The 17,424-nt window shown below is 39.3% G+C and overlaps 1 protein-coding gene and 3 long non-coding RNA genes across 4 annotated transcripts in view; 2 read left to right on the forward strand and 2 right to left on the reverse strand.

Annotated features, from left to right (window-relative positions):
* Nucleotides 1-366: 366 nt before the first annotated feature.
* On the forward strand, nucleotides 367-936 carry LOC125782220 (uncharacterized). Its single transcript, XR_007424835.1, has 3 exons — nucleotides 367-560; nucleotides 761-840; nucleotides 881-936. It is a non-coding gene; the product is annotated as an uncharacterized LOC125782220 (long non-coding RNA).
* Nucleotides 937-1,884: 948 nt separating this feature from the next.
* On the reverse strand, nucleotides 1,885-8,037 carry si:ch211-227n13.3 (uncharacterized). The gene is made up of 5 exons (XM_007238866.4): nucleotides 7,855-8,037; nucleotides 6,042-6,764; nucleotides 5,685-5,760; nucleotides 4,920-5,027; nucleotides 1,885-3,321 (listed from the first exon to the last, which is right to left on the reverse strand). Exons 2-5 carry the CDS (start codon nucleotides 6,706-6,708, stop codon nucleotides 2,661-2,663), a joined length of 1,512 nt encoding a protein of 503 aa, XP_007238928.3. The 5' UTR covers nucleotides 6,709-6,764; nucleotides 7,855-8,037; the 3' UTR covers nucleotides 1,885-2,660.
* A 3,512-nt stretch (nucleotides 8,038-11,549) lies between these two features.
* LOC125782218 (uncharacterized) lies at nucleotides 11,550-15,549 on the reverse strand. Its single transcript, XR_007424833.1, has 3 exons — nucleotides 15,282-15,549; nucleotides 13,317-13,450; nucleotides 11,550-13,192 (listed from the first exon to the last, which is right to left on the reverse strand). It is a non-coding gene; the product is annotated as an uncharacterized LOC125782218 (long non-coding RNA).
* A 540-nt stretch (nucleotides 15,550-16,089) lies between these two features.
* LOC125782217 (uncharacterized) overlaps nucleotides 16,090-17,424 on the forward strand; it is a 530,592-nt gene continuing 529,257 nt past the window's right edge. Inside the window, exon 1 of the long non-coding RNA XR_007424832.1 lies at nucleotides 16,090-16,261. This is a non-coding gene — a long non-coding RNA (uncharacterized LOC125782217). The remainder of the gene's footprint in view (nucleotides 16,262-17,424) is intronic.

Consider the following 17,424-nt stretch of genomic DNA (forward strand, 5'->3'; position numbering starts at 1 on the left):
CGCACCTTCCCTTCAACCGACCGACCGACCAATCACCAATCAGAAGACGCAAGACCGGCCGAGCCGCTCCCACAGAAACATATCAAACAACACCCGCACATCACACACCCGTACAGCACACACCACACACACACCCGTACATCATACACCACACACACATCCGCGCACACACACGCACATCACACACACACACCTTACACTGTGTACGGGTGTGTAATGTGCAGGTGCTTGATGTGCAGGTGTGTGTGATGTGCAGGTGTGTGATGTGCGTGTGTGTAATGTGCGGGTGTGTGATGTGACACACCCACACATCACAAACACATCTGCACATCACACACACGCACATCATGAACTTTGGAGGTGTGTGGTGATGAACTCTGAAGCTACATGAAGTTTGGAGGTGTGTAGTGAAGAACTCTGAAGCTACATGAAGTTTGGAGGTGTGTAGTGATGAACTCTGAAGCTACATGAAGTTTGGAGGTGTGTAGTGATGAACTCTGAAGCTACATGAAGTTTGGAGGTGTGTAGTGATGAACTCTGAAGCTACATGAAGTTTGGAGGTGTGTAGTGATGAACTCTGAAACTACAGGAAGTTTGGAGGTGTGTAGTGATGAACTCTGAAACTACAGGAAGTTTGGAGGTGTGTAGTGATGAACTTTGAAGCTACATGAAGTTTGGAGGTGTGTAGAGATGAATTCTGAAGCTACATGAAGTTTGGAGGTGTGTAGTGATGAATTCTGAAGCTACATGAAGTTTGGAGGTGTGTAGTGATGAACTCTGAAACTACATGAAGTTTGGAGGTGTGTAGTGATGAACTCTGAAGCTACATGAAGTTTGGAGGTGTGTAGTGATGAATTCTGAAGCAACATGAAGTTTGGAGGTGTGTAGTGATGAACTCTGAAGCTACATGAAGTTTGGAGGTGTGTAGTGATGAACCCTGAAGCTACATGAAGCTTGAAGGTGTGTAGTGATGAACTAATCTGAAGCTACTCTGATATTTTACTCTGACAGAGCAGAGTCTCTGTCGTTCCCAGTCTCTTCCACTGTGTTATAATATCACTGACAGTTGGCTGTGGAATATTTAGTAGTGAATAGTGAAACTTCACGACTGGACTTGTTGAACAGGTGCTGCATCCTATGATGGTACCACAGTGCTGGAGTTCACTGAGCTCCTGAGAAAGACCTGTTCTTTTATAAGATTCAATCTTGGTTATTTTTGGTGAATTACATCACATAATGCCCACCAAAAACACAGGGACTGTAAATTAAAAATTCAAGTTCTATAGAAAAACACTGGTTTAATGTAAACACACAGACCGACCAGAAACACCACAGCTAGCCTCTCTTACTCCAGTTTAACCAGTGATTTGTTATTTCAGAAACACACCATCAGCTAGCTATTGGCTGTTTGGGAAGGGAAAGACAAGAGAAGAGAAAAGAGAGAACTTTGGGCTGAAGTTCAGGAAACTTCAGTAGATAAGAGAGAGACTGTCCTCCTCTCCAACAGAAGAGTCAGAATTTATGTGCACTAAAATGTGCTTTAACAAACCACCTGACAAGAGTGCTCTCCTCTTACTGGTCAAAGCTGTGTTCTGCACTACGAAGCAGCAGAGATAATATTAGTTAATAAATGTAGTAATTTATCAGGGTAATATAAAGCTTTATACTGCAGATAACCTCAATCTGTACTGTAAAATCATTACAGTCACTTTAATTCTCGCTCGTTCCTCTGTGAGGTAAATTAAGCTCATTTGGTGTAAAAACTGATCCAGAAGCAGTAGATCTTTATAGGGTTTTACATAGTGATGATTTATATGCTGCTTGCTCCCCCGTGTGGTCATTATTTAACACACATCATATACTCTTACTGTACAAATCACACTCTTATAGTCAACAGAAGCCGTGTTTATTTGTTACCAGCAACAATCCCACTGTAGACATTTATAATTAATAATTATAAAACAGAACACAGAAAAAAAGGAACTGAACAACATACATGTTAATTACACTTTATACATTTATTTACTCTGAAAATTTACTCCTGAGTAAGAGAGAACGTTTCAGCAACAGAACAAAAAAACAGCAGTGTGGTTACTTCTTGGCCTCTTTTTAAGTTATTAAGTCTATGCTAATAATTTAACTAACAAAAAAACAAAAATAAAACACTATACAATAACAATAAAGGACCGGAAATATGAAAAACGATTTGTCAACTATCCAGGTCTAATCACCTGAACAGGTAGGTATTCAAAATCACAACAAACAGCAAACTGTTTGATCAGAAGATCTTTTTTCAGGCTTTTAAATGTTTCACTAAGAGAGTGCACCAATTAGATGCCAGTTTCTAACTATTAAGCTCTAAAGCTGGAGAAAAACTTGATGTTTGGCTGCGTATAAATGCAGTCAACCGGCTGCATCATAAACATAACAGACGCGGCCCCTTACCAGCGCGGCAATACCGTTCTTACAGCTTTTAATCTTCCATTAAACGTCCTGTGTATTTGATTGATGTATATTTGATGCTGCTGAGAGCTGCACTGCCCCCTATCGTTTAAACGTGAACGTGTAGGTAACAGCCTATATTTCTCCAGCCTAAAACAGAACAGAGAAACTCAACAACCTTAAACAAACAGAACCAAAACCAGAACCGGGCGAGAGCCTCAACTGTGAGATTCTTTAATAATCCGGTTGTGACTCTTCTCCACCGCCGCTAACATGGACCTGAAGCTGCCCCGCTGTTCCGCACTGAACGAGTTTCCAGACGAAAAGAACGATGATGAGTGACTCTTTCTGACAACCTTCGACTCCAAAGTGGAGAGATCTGTAGGGGTTCTGAACTCGTCTGAATCCCCACACAGCAGATTTTTTGCTCTGGAATAATCCAGTTCATTTGCTGGGAGATCTGTTTGACTTGTATTGGTTTTTCTTCTTCCTCTGTTTCTCTGTAGGATCCCCTGCTGTGGTTTCTGTGACTCTATCGGCAGGGCACTGAACAGATCCTCAAATCTCAGTTCCCTGCGTGTTCCCTCCGGTAGGTCCGGAACGCCGGTAAAGTCCCGGACGACGTGTTTAAGAACTCTCTCCTGCTCTTGTGGTTCAGAGCGATCATCGCGGCTCGCAGGCTGGTCCTGGCGGGCGTTGTTGGAGGCGGTGAGGTCTAAAGGGAAAAGCTGATCTAAGGAATCATCTCTTTCAAACGTTTTTCTCTTTACTCTTCTTCTGGAACCCAGAGGAGGCCACAGGATTTTCTTCCTGGGTCGGCGGCGCTGTCGTGGCTTGGCTTTGCTGTCAGAGGTCATTCTCCTGCAGCGACGCAAATTCCTGAATAAAGACAGAAACATAGAATCTTATTCACATTTACTACCGCAGTGGTTTTACACCTGTGAGCCACACACCTCCAGTAGACCAAACTTAATTAAATGGCAAAACCTTTTTTTTTTTTTTTTTTTTTTTTTTTAGGTCAAGTTGCTGATTTGTTGTTCAAGACTCTGTTTTAATCGTTTATCCATAAAACCAAAGACCCTGAAGCTGGACCATCACAACTCACATTTATTTAATATAAAAATTTATATATAATTCAAGCTCAACAATCAGTGTAGACCAGGGGTATTTAATTAGAATTCAGTAAGGTCCAATTAGAGAAAATTTGCTAGGCCAAGGTCCAGACCATCGCCATTTTTAACTTGCGTTATGATTCAGTATTATATACTGTATACTGAAGAAACCTGGTACTTCTGTCAGTGTTTTACTTTTACACAAACTAGTACTTTTCAACAATATGTATTGTTTTAAATAAGCCTGTCACAATAATTACATTATCAACCTATCATAAAATAAATGGAAACACTCTGAACTTATCAAGTCTATTAATGTGAATCTGTATGTTCACTTTGTTTCAAAATGCTATTTATTCTATTTGATTTTTATTTATATTAGATTTAGGCCTGCCTGTCATAATATTAATTACATGAATGGTAAATCGTACAACATATGGAGAAATGTTTGCTGAACCTGGCCAAAATATTAGCTTTTTTTAAAAACAGTAGTTTTATTTTATTTAATATTATTACTGTATCAGACTTTATTGTGTTGTGGGTAAAACTGATGGGGGGAGTTGCCCATGCTTTTTGTCCTCTGGGTGTTGCCGTAGTTTTGAGGTAGGGTTGTTTTGGGAGTAGAGAGAGAGAGTGCGCGCGTCTGCGAGCGAGGAAGGTATTTTTCTTGCTGAGGAGTTCTGATCAGGTGGAGTAAAGTGGAATATTTTGCTCTCTCGTCTCGGTTGTTTCTCTTTAATTCCTCCAAGTAACACCGCTCGGTTACATTACTGTTAATCTGTTTTATAAAGGTAGTATTTTAATTTATTTTCTGGTGCGCACCATCTGTATTAGCTTTTCTCGCTTTATTCTCCGACATCTCAACGCCTGCTTCGCCTGTGTGGCTCCGCACTCTTACATCTGCACAGATCTGATTGGTAGAGGAGATAGGCGTTTGGTGATTTTACAGCACACGTGATTGGCCTGTAAATTTACTGCACTGTAAAGCACGTAAACCATAAAGACAATAAACGTTCCGCCGCTTTAAACGAACACGGTCAGAATTAAATCCTTCTCTGTAGTTTATCGTTGTCCAATCCGGATCCGGACCGCGGTCCGCCTATTAGTGACCCCTGGTGTAGACTATCAGTACTATCAGTACTACATATGCTTGAATGGTCTTAGGATGTTTGGTAAAACTCGTCACATAATACAAAGCAATGCACTCAGACGCACACTAATATTAACATAACTAGCACACTAATCCTCCCGCTAGCTTTATCAGTGTGACTGTGGCTATATCAACACAATTTTGGTATTTTGTGACCAGTGATGTGTCAAGTGTTTAAGTACTGTTATTAAAGTGAACAGAGACAGTGGACTCACCTCTGCAGGAAGACGTGAGGTCTAGAACAGGTGACTGTGTTTTTCATGGCACAACCCGAAAGCTCCAGCACCAGCTTTCTGATCCGCTTCAGATGCGTCCACAACTTTCTGCAGAAAAATGGAAATAAACTAAAATTAAAATAGATAGAATAATGTAATATCAAATATAATAAAAATAATCAATTTTGATTAATAATCAATAATCAGAAATTATATTTTCCACAGTGAGCATCAACACCTTACAGTTACTACACGTCTAAATACCTGTAGACGTTTCTGCTGCTGAGGCAGATTTACAAACACACACTGCTGTCTGTTCTCTGTAGAGACGCACTGCTGATAGAATATGACCATTTGATAATACTGAATATAAAATCTCAGTATTGATCTGAAGAGCAGTGCGTGGGATTGGCTGGTAGAAAGTCTTTTCAGGACAGTAGAGACAGTTATACCAACATAAGTAGGATAAACTCTTTAATACCCTCGATTTTAAAGGAATCAATCTATAAGAATGTGTCCCAATTATGAATGATTTAAAACGTTCAAAGTGTTTCCACAAACAAAACCCCTCAACACAAACACCGTCCGTTATTTACATTCATCACAGAGGTTGTATTATTTTTTATTTTATTATGACCTAAAAATCCAAAATGTGAGGGGGAAAAAAACGATAAAAACAGAAAAAAGGTTTCGCAGGGCCCTACAGGTACCGTTACACCCCAGTCCCAACACTTTTATCCATATAGTGTTAGAATGCACACACACCCTCTCTCTTGCCTCCGTCGCTTTGGATGCCAAGTCTTAATAAGCAGCCATTCATCACATGATAAAGAGGCTGGATCTGTGTAGAAAACACACAGAAAACAATTTAACTTTAGAAGATTTTCATCACAAAAATAATAACATAAAAAAAACGTCTAATTAAATCAATTCTCTTCTTCTGTGCAGCTTGTATCTTTCAGCTGGAAAACAGATACAGCTAGGCTAATAGAGCATAAAACTGTACCTGATAAAAAAAAATGCTCTGCCATTTACACTAAATCCGTCTTACAGCACAGGGAGGTTAATCTTTTACACACAATCATTTAAAAAATAATAGAATCAGTCATTTTAAAATCATACCATAGTCCCGTTTCCTAGTTTTCGGAGGTCTTTGTCTCCTGATTTTGGTGAAGAGTGTCCTGCAGTCTCTGCACCTCAGTGAGCTTAGGACACTGTGAGGGGAGCCGGGACCCGACACCACCGATCCCTCAGCGCTCGCCTCGTCCGACTGACTGTCCCACCTCTCAATCAGAATCGTACCGATACTATCAGAGAGCGGGTTTCGTCCTGAAGCTTCGTTTTTCAGTCGGATTGTTTTCAGTGTGTCTTCTGCCAGAGACTGCGGCGGCAAGACAACTTTACCCACCGGATCCTCCGAGCTCCGCCCAAACTTCACCAACTCCAACCGTCTGATCTGACCCTCCTCACCAGACGAGAGCAGAACAACATCCTGCTGATTCTGAGCTCCACCAACCTCAACCAGACGTTCAGGTTCACCAGTGAGATCAACAAGCACAGGTACGGGCGAGGTCACGGCCCGGTCCACGCCATCACTCACTCCAGAACCCTCACTGTCCGAGCAGAACGAGTCCGGATTGAATTTATTTCTCAGTGGACCCGCCTTCACTTTCCTCATCCGTCTGCTAGTTTTAGTTCTCACATCTTTTTCGGGAGAAGTTTTGACGTCGCTTTGATCAGGTTTTTGTCGTCGGAGACGAGGTGGGACTGAAGCCCCAGACCTCCTCATGATACAGGAGAACACAGGTTGGTGGATGTTAACTTTCTCAGAATTAAGACCTTAACCTGTGGAACAAAATCACAAAAAACAAAGACGTCAATAATTCAGCAAATAAACTGTACTGATAATTCCACTACAGAAGCCCGTGCTGATACACATCACCCGAGGAGTGATGAGGGGAAAGAGCGCCATCTATTGTAACCACCCAGAGAGAGCAAGGCCAATTGTGCTCTCTGGGCTCAGGCAGACAATGGCAAGCTGCATGACCGGGATTTAAACCAGCTATCCCCCGATCATAGTGGCAGCACTTTAGACCGCTGCAGCTGATTTTACAGAATCATCGGCATCGGGCCAATGCCTAGTTTTGGCTGATCTTTCAAATCATTACATGCTGATCTACCTGTACTGTATTGTATTGTACTGTATTTATTGCAATGTATTGTAATGTATTTACTGTATTTATTGCAATGTATTGTAATGTATTTACTGTATTGTATTGTACTGTATTTATTGCAATGTATTTACTGTATTTATTGCAATGTATTGTAATGTATTTACTGTAATGTATTGCACTGTATTTATTGCAATTTACTGTAATGTATTTACTGTAATGTATTGCACTGTATTTATTGTAATGTATTGTTTGCTGCAGAGGTAGAGCTAAGTGGAGCTAAACTAAGATAAATGGATTACATAAATTCATTAGAATTTTCAGTTAAAGACGACGTGTTTTTAGGAAAATCTGTTTTCTCTCAGTTTTACATTCTGCTATGTACGGTCCCTTTCGGGCTCCCGTAGTTCAGAGTCACCCTCCACTGCGTCTTAAATGCAAGACATGCTGACTCGATGCCTCTCTGTGTACACTAGCTCACTCAGAAGGCAGAGTGGGGTTATGCTGGTGCTCCGTGTTAAATACAGAGTTTATCTGAGATGTTGTTAGTTATTAATCTGAGTTACCCCAATAAACCTGAAAACTACAAATAGATAACACCTCTACCTTCAGCTCAGACTGAGTACCCTAACCCTCAGAATCCTGCCTAACTAGTCAATATGAGCTCCGAATAGGGCACACAGACCTGTTACTCTGTATTAGCATTAGCATTAGCTAAACAGTTACTAAAGTTTATAATTTAAAACAAACCGAATAAATCTCACTTTCTCTGGAAGCGGCGGCGCTCCGGCTGTTTCCTCGGGTCCCGCAGGTCCATCCCTGTTAGCGCGCCGAAAATCTGAGTTTAATCCCTAAATCTGTTTAAAGTGGAAGAAAGTCTAAACTGAAGCGGCGCCTCACGAAAAACCCGCCATTCCGGACCCGCCACAGAGACTCCACAGCGGAGACCGCCCACTCCGGACCCGCCACAGAGACTCCACAGCGGAGACTGCCCACTCCGCAACCGCCACAGATCCTCCACAGCGCCGCTCTCCGCCAGAAGAGTCCATAACTAATTGATGTATATGGAGCAACTGAGCAAAATCAAAGCCTCAACACAGAACAGCAAATTTCAGTACTGCAGATTTAAAACACTTTAATACCAGTCAGTCAGCTCACAGGAGCAGTCATGCTCGTGTCTTTACGTTTAAACTTGTGCTTTATATTAACCAGGGATATCATACTGGAATTTAAGTCAGAAATGTTTTTTTTAATGTTTTTTTTTATATAATGTCTACCATAATAATATGAAAAAATATCTACATTAAACAAATCTCACTAAATTTACAGATATACATCTAGCTAAATATTTGCCAATAAATATAATTATAGGGTTGATATAAAATATAAACAATGTTTGGTTTTTAACTGTAATGTCTCAACTGTTCCTCATAGGGAATTATTATCTGCACAAATTAAAAAAGGGCATCATTTCATTAATGTATTTCTTGCTGAATTTTATTTTCTTATGGAGTCTAATTGTGCATCTAAATTTGTTAGTTTAAGAATGAGATGTGTTGTAAACAGTGATGGTATAGTTACTTTGAAAAAGTAATCCGATTACTGATTACTGCTTTAAAAAGTAACTTAGTTACTATATGGATTACTTGATTTTAAAAGTAACTAAGTTACTTTACAAGTTACTTTATTAGTTACTTTAAGCAGCTGCACACACCACGTCCCGCCGCCTTAACATAAAAATTATAACCAGTTTTGCCAATACTCCCTTTATTGGAAAAAGCATTTTTAACAGCATCAATGTATCTCTAGACATTTAAAGTTGAACTATTTATTTTTATAAAATTAAAAGACCATTTCTCTTGAATTAACTTAACATAAATAATTTTTTTTATAAAAAATAAAATATGGTCTTTCTTGATTTCACTTAACATAAATACTTGTTTTTATAAAAAAAATATAAAATAAAGAAAGTCTTTCTTGACCTGACATATTTAACACTGTAAAACTGAATATTGAACCTGTTGTTCTCTGCAGGGCAGCAAGGAGTGGCTTTATAAAACAAAACCGTGTATATGGTCGAGGACAGGGATCATATATATGCAGACTGCGGTCCGGGTCCGGACCCAGACGTTGTCCAATGCGGACCCAAACCGATAAACTACTGAGAAGGATTTAATTTTGACAGTGTTCATTTAAAGCGTCAGAACTTTTCTTGTCTTTACGGTATACGCACTCTGCGGCATGGGAAACTCACAGACCAATCACGTGTGGTGTAAAATCTTCAAACGCTCTCCTCTGCCAATCAGATCTGTGCAGACCGCTGCCCTGGCTAGTGAATTGGGACGTGGCCGGGAAAACCCGCCTTTATAAAGAGATAGGGAGCCCGAGAACTGGCGGAAAAACGAGAATGGGCGGAAACTAAAAACACGCCGAACGCGCGAGAGAGAGAGAGACAGGTATGGCGTCAAAACCGTGTCAAAATTCGCGAGCGAGCAAAGTCACTTGGCGCAAGCAAAACCACACTCGCGCGCGCGGAGAGGGCTGGCTGCGCGCGCGCGGAAGCAAAACCACACTCGCGCGCGCGGGGATAGCTACACGCGCGCGAGGAGGCAAAACACCCGTGAGAGTGGAATTTGCCACGCCTTCGGCTTAAATAAATAAATAGGACCTGTTAGGGACGTCCATAAGGGCCAAGGTCACGTACGTCCTATAGCAAACGTTTTAAAAATACTCAAATAAGGACGTCCGCGAGCTGTTTGCTGGGTATGTATGTCGCCACTGAATACACATTCAGGCTGGCTAAAATGCAGTTAGGTATTCACTATTAGATATATAGTGCACCTAATTGAGCTTAGCAGAAATATGACACTATGGCAGGGCAAATGGGGGGAAATTTCATCTGCGGTTATGAACGTAAACGAAGTAAATATGCGGTTATTAATGCTTATCAACACTTGCGTAGGAACCGTCAGAAACCTCAGAAACAGAAATTCTGGACCAGGGTTGGGGGCTACTACATATAGGTTTATATATTGCTGTTGCCTTTTTCCATAAAATTCAAAATTTTATATAATATTGATTGTAATTTTTTGTTGTAATATTTCCTGTCCATTAAAATTATATATATATATATATATATATATATATATATATATATATATATATTGTTCTTTGCAGAATATTCTGAAGTGCCATCTTTTTGAGCGACTCCTAACGTATGTGACCTTGGCCCTTATGGACGTCCCTAACAGGTCCTATTTATTTATGGTGGAGTGCAAATGCCGATTCATTAGCAATGGATTCATATTTATTAAAACGTGTAAATGTACATTTAGGTACATACTTGCTGCTGTCCTTGTAGCGCCATTTTTCCGAAGTGGGCCTTCTGTGTCTTATTCCCGGGTTTTTCGTGCAAGTGCTATGACATTGACAAACAGCCAATCACAATCCACTTCCGGAAAACAGATGTTTTATTAATGTATAATTTATGTTATTGGATGAATAAAGGGATGCTGCAGTGTCTCATGGAACCTGGTAAGACAAGCAGACTGTAAGAACTGTGATTTTTTTTCTCTGTTTTTCTAGTGTGTATGCTGACCTCGGACAGTACTTCTGAAATGCTAATGCTTATCTTTTGGAATTTGATTCCTTTGATTCTTATTTTTTAAAGCATCAGAAAGTTATCAGTATATTTCTGTATGCAGGGCTCAATTTTGCACATGTAAATCCCAAAGCTTTAATCGTTTTAAAAGTTGTATATAGATATTTCTCAGAGTTGCACAGACAATTGTAGGCAGACCACCAGTCACAATAAATTTGAATGAATAACCTTCAATAATAAATTACTGGCCAATACATTGAGGTAACACTTCATGATCAGCCTCAAACCTACTATCCCATGACTTGTAGAAGTAATGTCAGTGTAATTCCTAAGTGGTCAAACATCACATAGAGGCGAGTTGTTGAAAATTACACTTTGGTTTTAAGTATAACAAAAAGGTGTAACAACACTGAGAGCCTTTGTATATTACCAGATACATTATTTATATAAATTCAATTAAAGGAATAACTTTCACTGAAATACAAAACTGAAATTGTCCTTGGAGCTGACATGACCTTATCAACCTTATCATATTTGGGAATATGAGACACATGGGATAATCAGCTTTTAACTTCAGAACATCTCTGTTCATTACATTAATAATAAATCAATAATTTCTGATTTATTCTTTCAGTGTTTAGTTGAAGTGTTAAAAAGTGGTTGAATGTGGGCATCAAATCCACATTTAATAAAATATTAAAATTATTTTTTTTCCATAAACACATTTCAAGAAACTTAGCGATAGTGTGATCAAATAAACAGACAAAAGTGATAGCAATAAAAAAACATTTATTGACAAAGTTAAGAAACAAACAAAATTAAGAACAGTTATAAAATAAATAAATAAATAAATTAAAAAAAAAAGTGTCCAAACCTCTTTTGAGTAAGCACAAAGGAGACAGCGGCAAAGAAAATTCTCTCAGAAAGAGAGATAGAAACCTTGAGAGGAACCCATACTCCTTGGGTCAATACACAAATTAAAAATGTAAAAATCTGAAAAAGACAAAGAGCATAAACATTAAATGAAACAAAAATATATACAATGCAAATATAAAATCCCGTATAAAGACATAATTAATAAACCCGCCTTTAATTTTATAAAAAAATAAATAAAAAATAATGTATAATTAAGTACAGAAAGATTAATAGTAAAATAGTAAAAGGTAAGTACAATATTAATTGATTAAAGCACTAAAAGACAAACATTAAAATGTTTTTAATGAATATAAGCCCAAAATAAGACTAAAACACCAATACAATAACCATTAATAAAGCAAGTAACTAAGCAATAAAAGAAATATATACAAAAAGTGTATGGATTAAAACACTAACAGTATACTACATAAAGATAAATACAGTTAAGTAATTAATAAACATCAAAAAAAAAACAATATCAAGATAAAAGGATTAAAGCCTTAAGTACATGAACACAAATACAAAACAGGAAGCAATTAAAAGCATACAATACACAAAACGATTAAAACATTTATATAGTTAAAGAAAACCATTACCTTTTAAAAAGTATGGAATCAATAGCTTTATTGATACCTGCTATTTTCCTTAGGTGTGTTTTATAAAAAAAACCCTCTAAACTAGAGTATAGAGCTGGGCGATATGGCCGGAAAAAAAAAATCTTAGATTTTTTAAGAAATCTAAAGAAATGGTTAAAAACTAGTTCTTATTTAATTTGTTTTCACTTAAAATGTTCCATTTGTGGTTAAAGTGCAACCAGAAACAAGCAAAAAAAAAACTATTGTAAACAGTGAGAACATCTATTGACTTTTAGAAAGCTTTCTCCAACATAGTTTAGGTACTGACACAATGCACCCTCAAACTTAAAAATAAATAAATAAATAAATAAACACACCCTTAAAAACAAATAGAAATAAATAAAATGGTGCCCTTTTTTGATAAAACTTACAAAGTAGACAATAGAAAACAAGTACAATTTATATGCTCTTAAGTAAATACTTTTCCCTATTGGGCTAGAATTGCAAAACAAAGCATTTAAATGGGAGGGAGTGAGGGAGGGGCGGGGGGTGCGCGCGCTGGAGGGAGGGAGGTATGGAGGGAGCTAGCTAAGCTCACTCTGTGCCCACAGAGGAGCGTCTGTGGTGAAAAAGAAAACTCAGAGAAAATCGATTTTCATAAAAACACATTGTCCTAAACTATAAATTCGAATTTATCGATAAAATCGATTAATAGCCCAGCTCTACTAGAGAACTCTCTAAACTAGAGATTGAAAATATAGATTTTTTAAAATTATTATTATTATTGTTTTATATGGTACCTGACTGAGGTGTGCCTGATGTGGTGGCTGTGTCGTGGTGTATACTTAGCCAGGGGTCATAGAGCAGATGGTGGAGAGATGATCTGAGACTTCTTTGAGGTGATCTCCGTGCTGGTGTTGAAGGGTCACCTCTCACACACAGCAGGATGATTCCTATCTGCAACACTGTGGAGGATTTGGCCTCATGGGTAAACCACTCATGAGGAAGGTCCTGAAAAGTAAATTAGAGACAGTGACTGAGCGTTAAGGAATGTTTTTGACCTGAATCTCTATTCAGTAATGGTAGCTTCTACGAAGACAGTTCTCTGCCTGTAGTGTTCACTGAAAACCCATACCAGAAGAACAGAAGATGAAGGCGTGGTTCCTAACTGTACATCTGAACCAGGATGTTCTATGGCTTGAGGTCACAGTGCAGAACCCCTCTGGCATGGACCTCAATCACGCCTTCAACTAGCTGCCTTAGAAGTACCTGCAGAGTACACAGAGCACATTCTAGTAAAGTTAAATTGGCTGAAATCTATCCCAACATTTGCAATACTTGTGATTGTCGGCACGCTGCCACGTTCAATAAAAAAAAAAAATATATAAGTACCTACAGAGTGTAAGAAACAGACAGAAGGAAATTACAGTCGCTATAGAACAGGCTAACAGTTATTCAGTGGGTAGCTGCTACATTAAGGGTGAAGAGAGAAGAGTGTTCAGGTACCTAACGATTTTCCAATTATTTCACAGAGTCAGGATAAAATCACGAGAGTCTGGCTAGAGTCGAGCTGCAGTTGAGTTGCGGTCGTGTCATCTCAATCGTTAAGTGTAAGGTGGTTACGATTGAAAGTTTTAGTCAGTCGGGTTTGGGTACTGGCGCTCCGATAAAATCAACTGGGTTTGTTTTTTATTTATTAGCAGTGTGAGCAGCAGCTGTAAGATCGAAAGAGCGTATTACACCTCTCTGTTTGGAAATATTTTAAAGTGGACTGCAAAGGCAGGATTTTACAAGATGGGAAGGAAAAAAATGCACATTCAACAACAAACATGATTTACCACCTGAGAAACAATAAGCACCCAGCACAATCCTCCCAGTACACTGCAGACACTCAGTACAATTAGCAACAGCACTGCCAACACATTTCTCTGTGTGTGTTTCCGTCCCTTAATTAGTTCCCCCGGTAAGTCAGTAATAAGAACAAATAGAGTAATAATATTAAGCTATTAATGTATTAACATATATTCATTAAGCTCTTTTGGGTGGGGATGGAGAACGTGGAGTGGCCAGTGCTTCAGCTGGAGCTCCAGGACACTGAGGATGTTGTGTCTTTTGGAACTGGGCCTGATTTTACAGAACAGAAACAAAACAGTTCATGGTAGCTGTATCAATTTATCCAATAAAGTAGATCTACAGGTCTTACTTTATATAAATAAAACTAACCGACATAAAAAAAATATGCATGAAAATGTTCAGGACATCCAGAATGGCAAGTATTTAAAAACACGGTCCAGTGTTAATTTTTAGTAACATGTTTAAAGTCTATACTATCTAAGACAGTGAGACAAATACAGCAACTTTTCTAAAATTACACTCTTCTACTGCAGCACAGACGTACACTCCCTCCTTAAAAAATGCTCAAAACCAGAAAAAAACAAACAAACACACCCTGGGAGGTTAGCTCTTTAAATAGCTTTTGACCAGCATAGGTAATGTTTATTTCTGGATGATCAGCTGGACTCAGCAGGGCCAACATTAGTAGCCTAGTCTTTTAAAAGTAATTAACTCATTTTTTAAAACCCATAAAGTCATGTAACAGCTGTGTTTATTTGTTTTTTAAAGTCACTGGTTAGCTGCGGGTGTAACTTCACAGACCGCGATCTCAGTTCACAATTATGCAGCCACACATCTTATAAAATCTCCTGCTCCTAACCAAATATCCAGCACAACAAACCCAGCTTTAAACCAAAACCATCGCTATATAAACAGAGACAGAGGAGAAGTTTTCTTTCAGTGTTTTCTGACAGAAACTGTGAGGATTCAAAAAAAAGACAAGAGTGTGTTTACTAATCCGTTACTCGTTTGTGATGAAGTTAACGCTAACTTGCAACGGATTCACGCGGTTAGTTAATAGTATGCAAAATGCAGTGAATGCTGCTGTTTGGGGTCAAAATAAACTAAACACCTTAGCTAATAATCATGGACTGCAGAAAACTAAGCCGGAGACACAACAAACGCTAGTTCTGTAAGTTAGTTGTCTAACGGAGTTACGTTAAGTGCATAAACTGCCTGCACAGATCAGAACATAACAGCAGCTTACCTTTTCATGTTAAATCCACGACGAAAGCATTCTTTTCTCACATCTTTATAAAATCCAGTTGCAGCGTCACCTGCTTGTTCAGAAACAAAACAAACACCCAGCGCCGTTTAAGAGCTGATTCACGACCTTCTCTCCCACCACAGGGTGTGTTTTTCTCAATCAGCAGCAGCTTTTAAACCACGCTGTAGTTCAGTAATAAGATCGCGTTTCACCGAGAGCTGAAACAGCCAGTTTCCAGCAAATTTCTGAATCTTATTAATACTGAATTAAAGTATGGTAATCTGGCTAATGTTAAAAAGTCAACTAGCTTTTTACCAAAACACTTTAAGTTAATTTATACCTAATTTTAGCGGTGTGTTCCCACAAGACGAATAAAAAATAAAATAATATTTGCGGCCGTCTGCGCATGCGCGAATATTAGCGGCCGACTGCGCATGCGCGAATATTTGCGGCCGCAAATATTCGCGCATGCGCAGTCGACCGCTAATATTCGCGCATGCGCAGACGGCCGCCAATGTTCGCGCATGCGCAGTCGGCCGCTAATATTCGCGCATGCGCAGTCGACCGCTAATATTCGCGCATGCGCAGACGGTTGCAAATATTCGCGCATGCGCAGACGGCCGCTAATATTCGCGCATGCGCAGACGCCCCTTTTTATTTATTTTTTATTCGTCACCGCTAAATTTAGGTATAAATTAACTAAAAGTGTTTTGGTAAAAAGCTAGTTGACTTTTTAACATTAGCCAGATTACCATACTTTAATTCAGTATTAATAAGACTCAGAAATTAAATATCTACAACTACCCTGCCGAATTAGACCGGAGTACCGAGAGGAGCTCTCAGGCCTGTTAGGTATTTTAACTACCGTTAGCCAACTGGCTGTTTCAGCTCTCGGTGAAACGCGATCTTATTACTGAACTACAGCGTGGTTTAAAAGCTGCTGCTGATTGAGAAAAACACACCCTGTGCTGGGAGAGAAGGTCGTGAATCAGCTCTTAAACGGTGCTGGGTGTTTGTTTTGTTTCTGAACAAGCAGGTGCTGCTGCAGGTAATCGAGCTAACTGTAGCTAATTAGCTTAGCCGGTTGAGCTAACTGTAGCTAATTAGCTTAGCCGGTTGAGCTAACTGTAGCTAATTAGCTTAGCCAGCCATGCTCCACTCGCTAGCTCGCTAACGTTAGCTATCTTACAGCGTTATTCGCCATTAACACGCTTTAAATAGTGGTAAGACTATTTAAAGCGTGTTAATGGCGAATAACGCTGTAAGATAGCTAACGTTAGCGAGCTAGCGAGTGGAGGATGGCTGGCTAAGATAATTAGCTACAGTTAGCTCGATTACCTGCAGCAGCACCTGCTCGTTCAGAAACAAAACAAACACCCAGCGCCGTTTAAGTATCATAATAAGACCGCGCTTCACCGAGAGCTGAAACAGTCAGCTAACTAAATTACTCACCGGGACTTACAGAGCTCCGCCGCGCTGCTCTAATCTAATCCGGCAGGGTAATAATCACTATCGGTGCTGAAGGCCCGCTGGAGGCCCGCTAGTGCCGCTGTTTTAAGACTGAGGGGCTTTAAATGAAAACAGAGTAAATGGGAAACACAATAAAGAGCAGCGCAGCGGACCTTCAGCACCAGAGTGAAGAAATACTGGATTATTTGACCCAATATTAATAACTGTTCCCCATAAAACACAGCGAGGCTTTGGACTCCTGCAGTCCCCATGCAGCTCCCGGAGAAAAGGACGTCTTTGTTGTGGCTACTGATTCAGTGGAGTGGAGCCACGACCATTCAAAACTAGGTTCGGGGTTTTTTTGTTGCCCGAAAGGTTTTTAATTTGTGTGTTTTAATATATTCATTATATGTTATATTGTATTAAAACGTGAGATATAAACGTAAATAATCATAATTTAATAGGAACGGTGAAATATATTATTTTAATTATATTAAATATCATGCCTAAAAATCTCAGATCTCCCCCTCTTTGGTTTCTTCCAAAAGTCTGTTGATGAGAGGGCGGGCGGAGCTGGACTGGAGAAAGAGGGCCGGCGTTCTGTCGAATTCTGCTACCTTGTCGAACCGTGCTGCCCCAATGAATATTTAACTGTAAAAATACAAAAGAAGCACTATTTTAGGGCATGTACCCA

This window comes from Astyanax mexicanus, chromosome 16 (genome assembly GCF_023375975.1).
Source record: "Astyanax mexicanus isolate ESR-SI-001 chromosome 16, AstMex3_surface, whole genome shotgun sequence".
NCBI classification, from domain to species: domain Eukaryota; kingdom Metazoa; phylum Chordata; class Actinopteri; order Characiformes; family Acestrorhamphidae; genus Astyanax; species Astyanax mexicanus.

What these genes read in the sequence shown, in the direction of transcription:
- si:ch211-227n13.3 (XM_007238866.4), bottom strand. Translation starts at nt 6,708, where the DNA reads ATGAGGAGGTCTGGGGCTTCAGTCCCACCTCGTCTCCGACGACAAAAA. An exon ending in CGACGGAGGCAAGAGAGAGG is followed by an intron (nt 5,028 to 5,684) that starts GTGTGTGTGCAT and finishes ATTTTTCTGCAG; the next exon opens with AAAGTTGTGGACGCATCTGA. An exon ending in CCTCACGTCTTCCTGCAGAG is followed by an intron (nt 3,322 to 4,919) that starts GTGAGTCCACTG and finishes GTCTTTATTCAG; the next exon opens with GAATTTGCGTCGCTGCAGGA.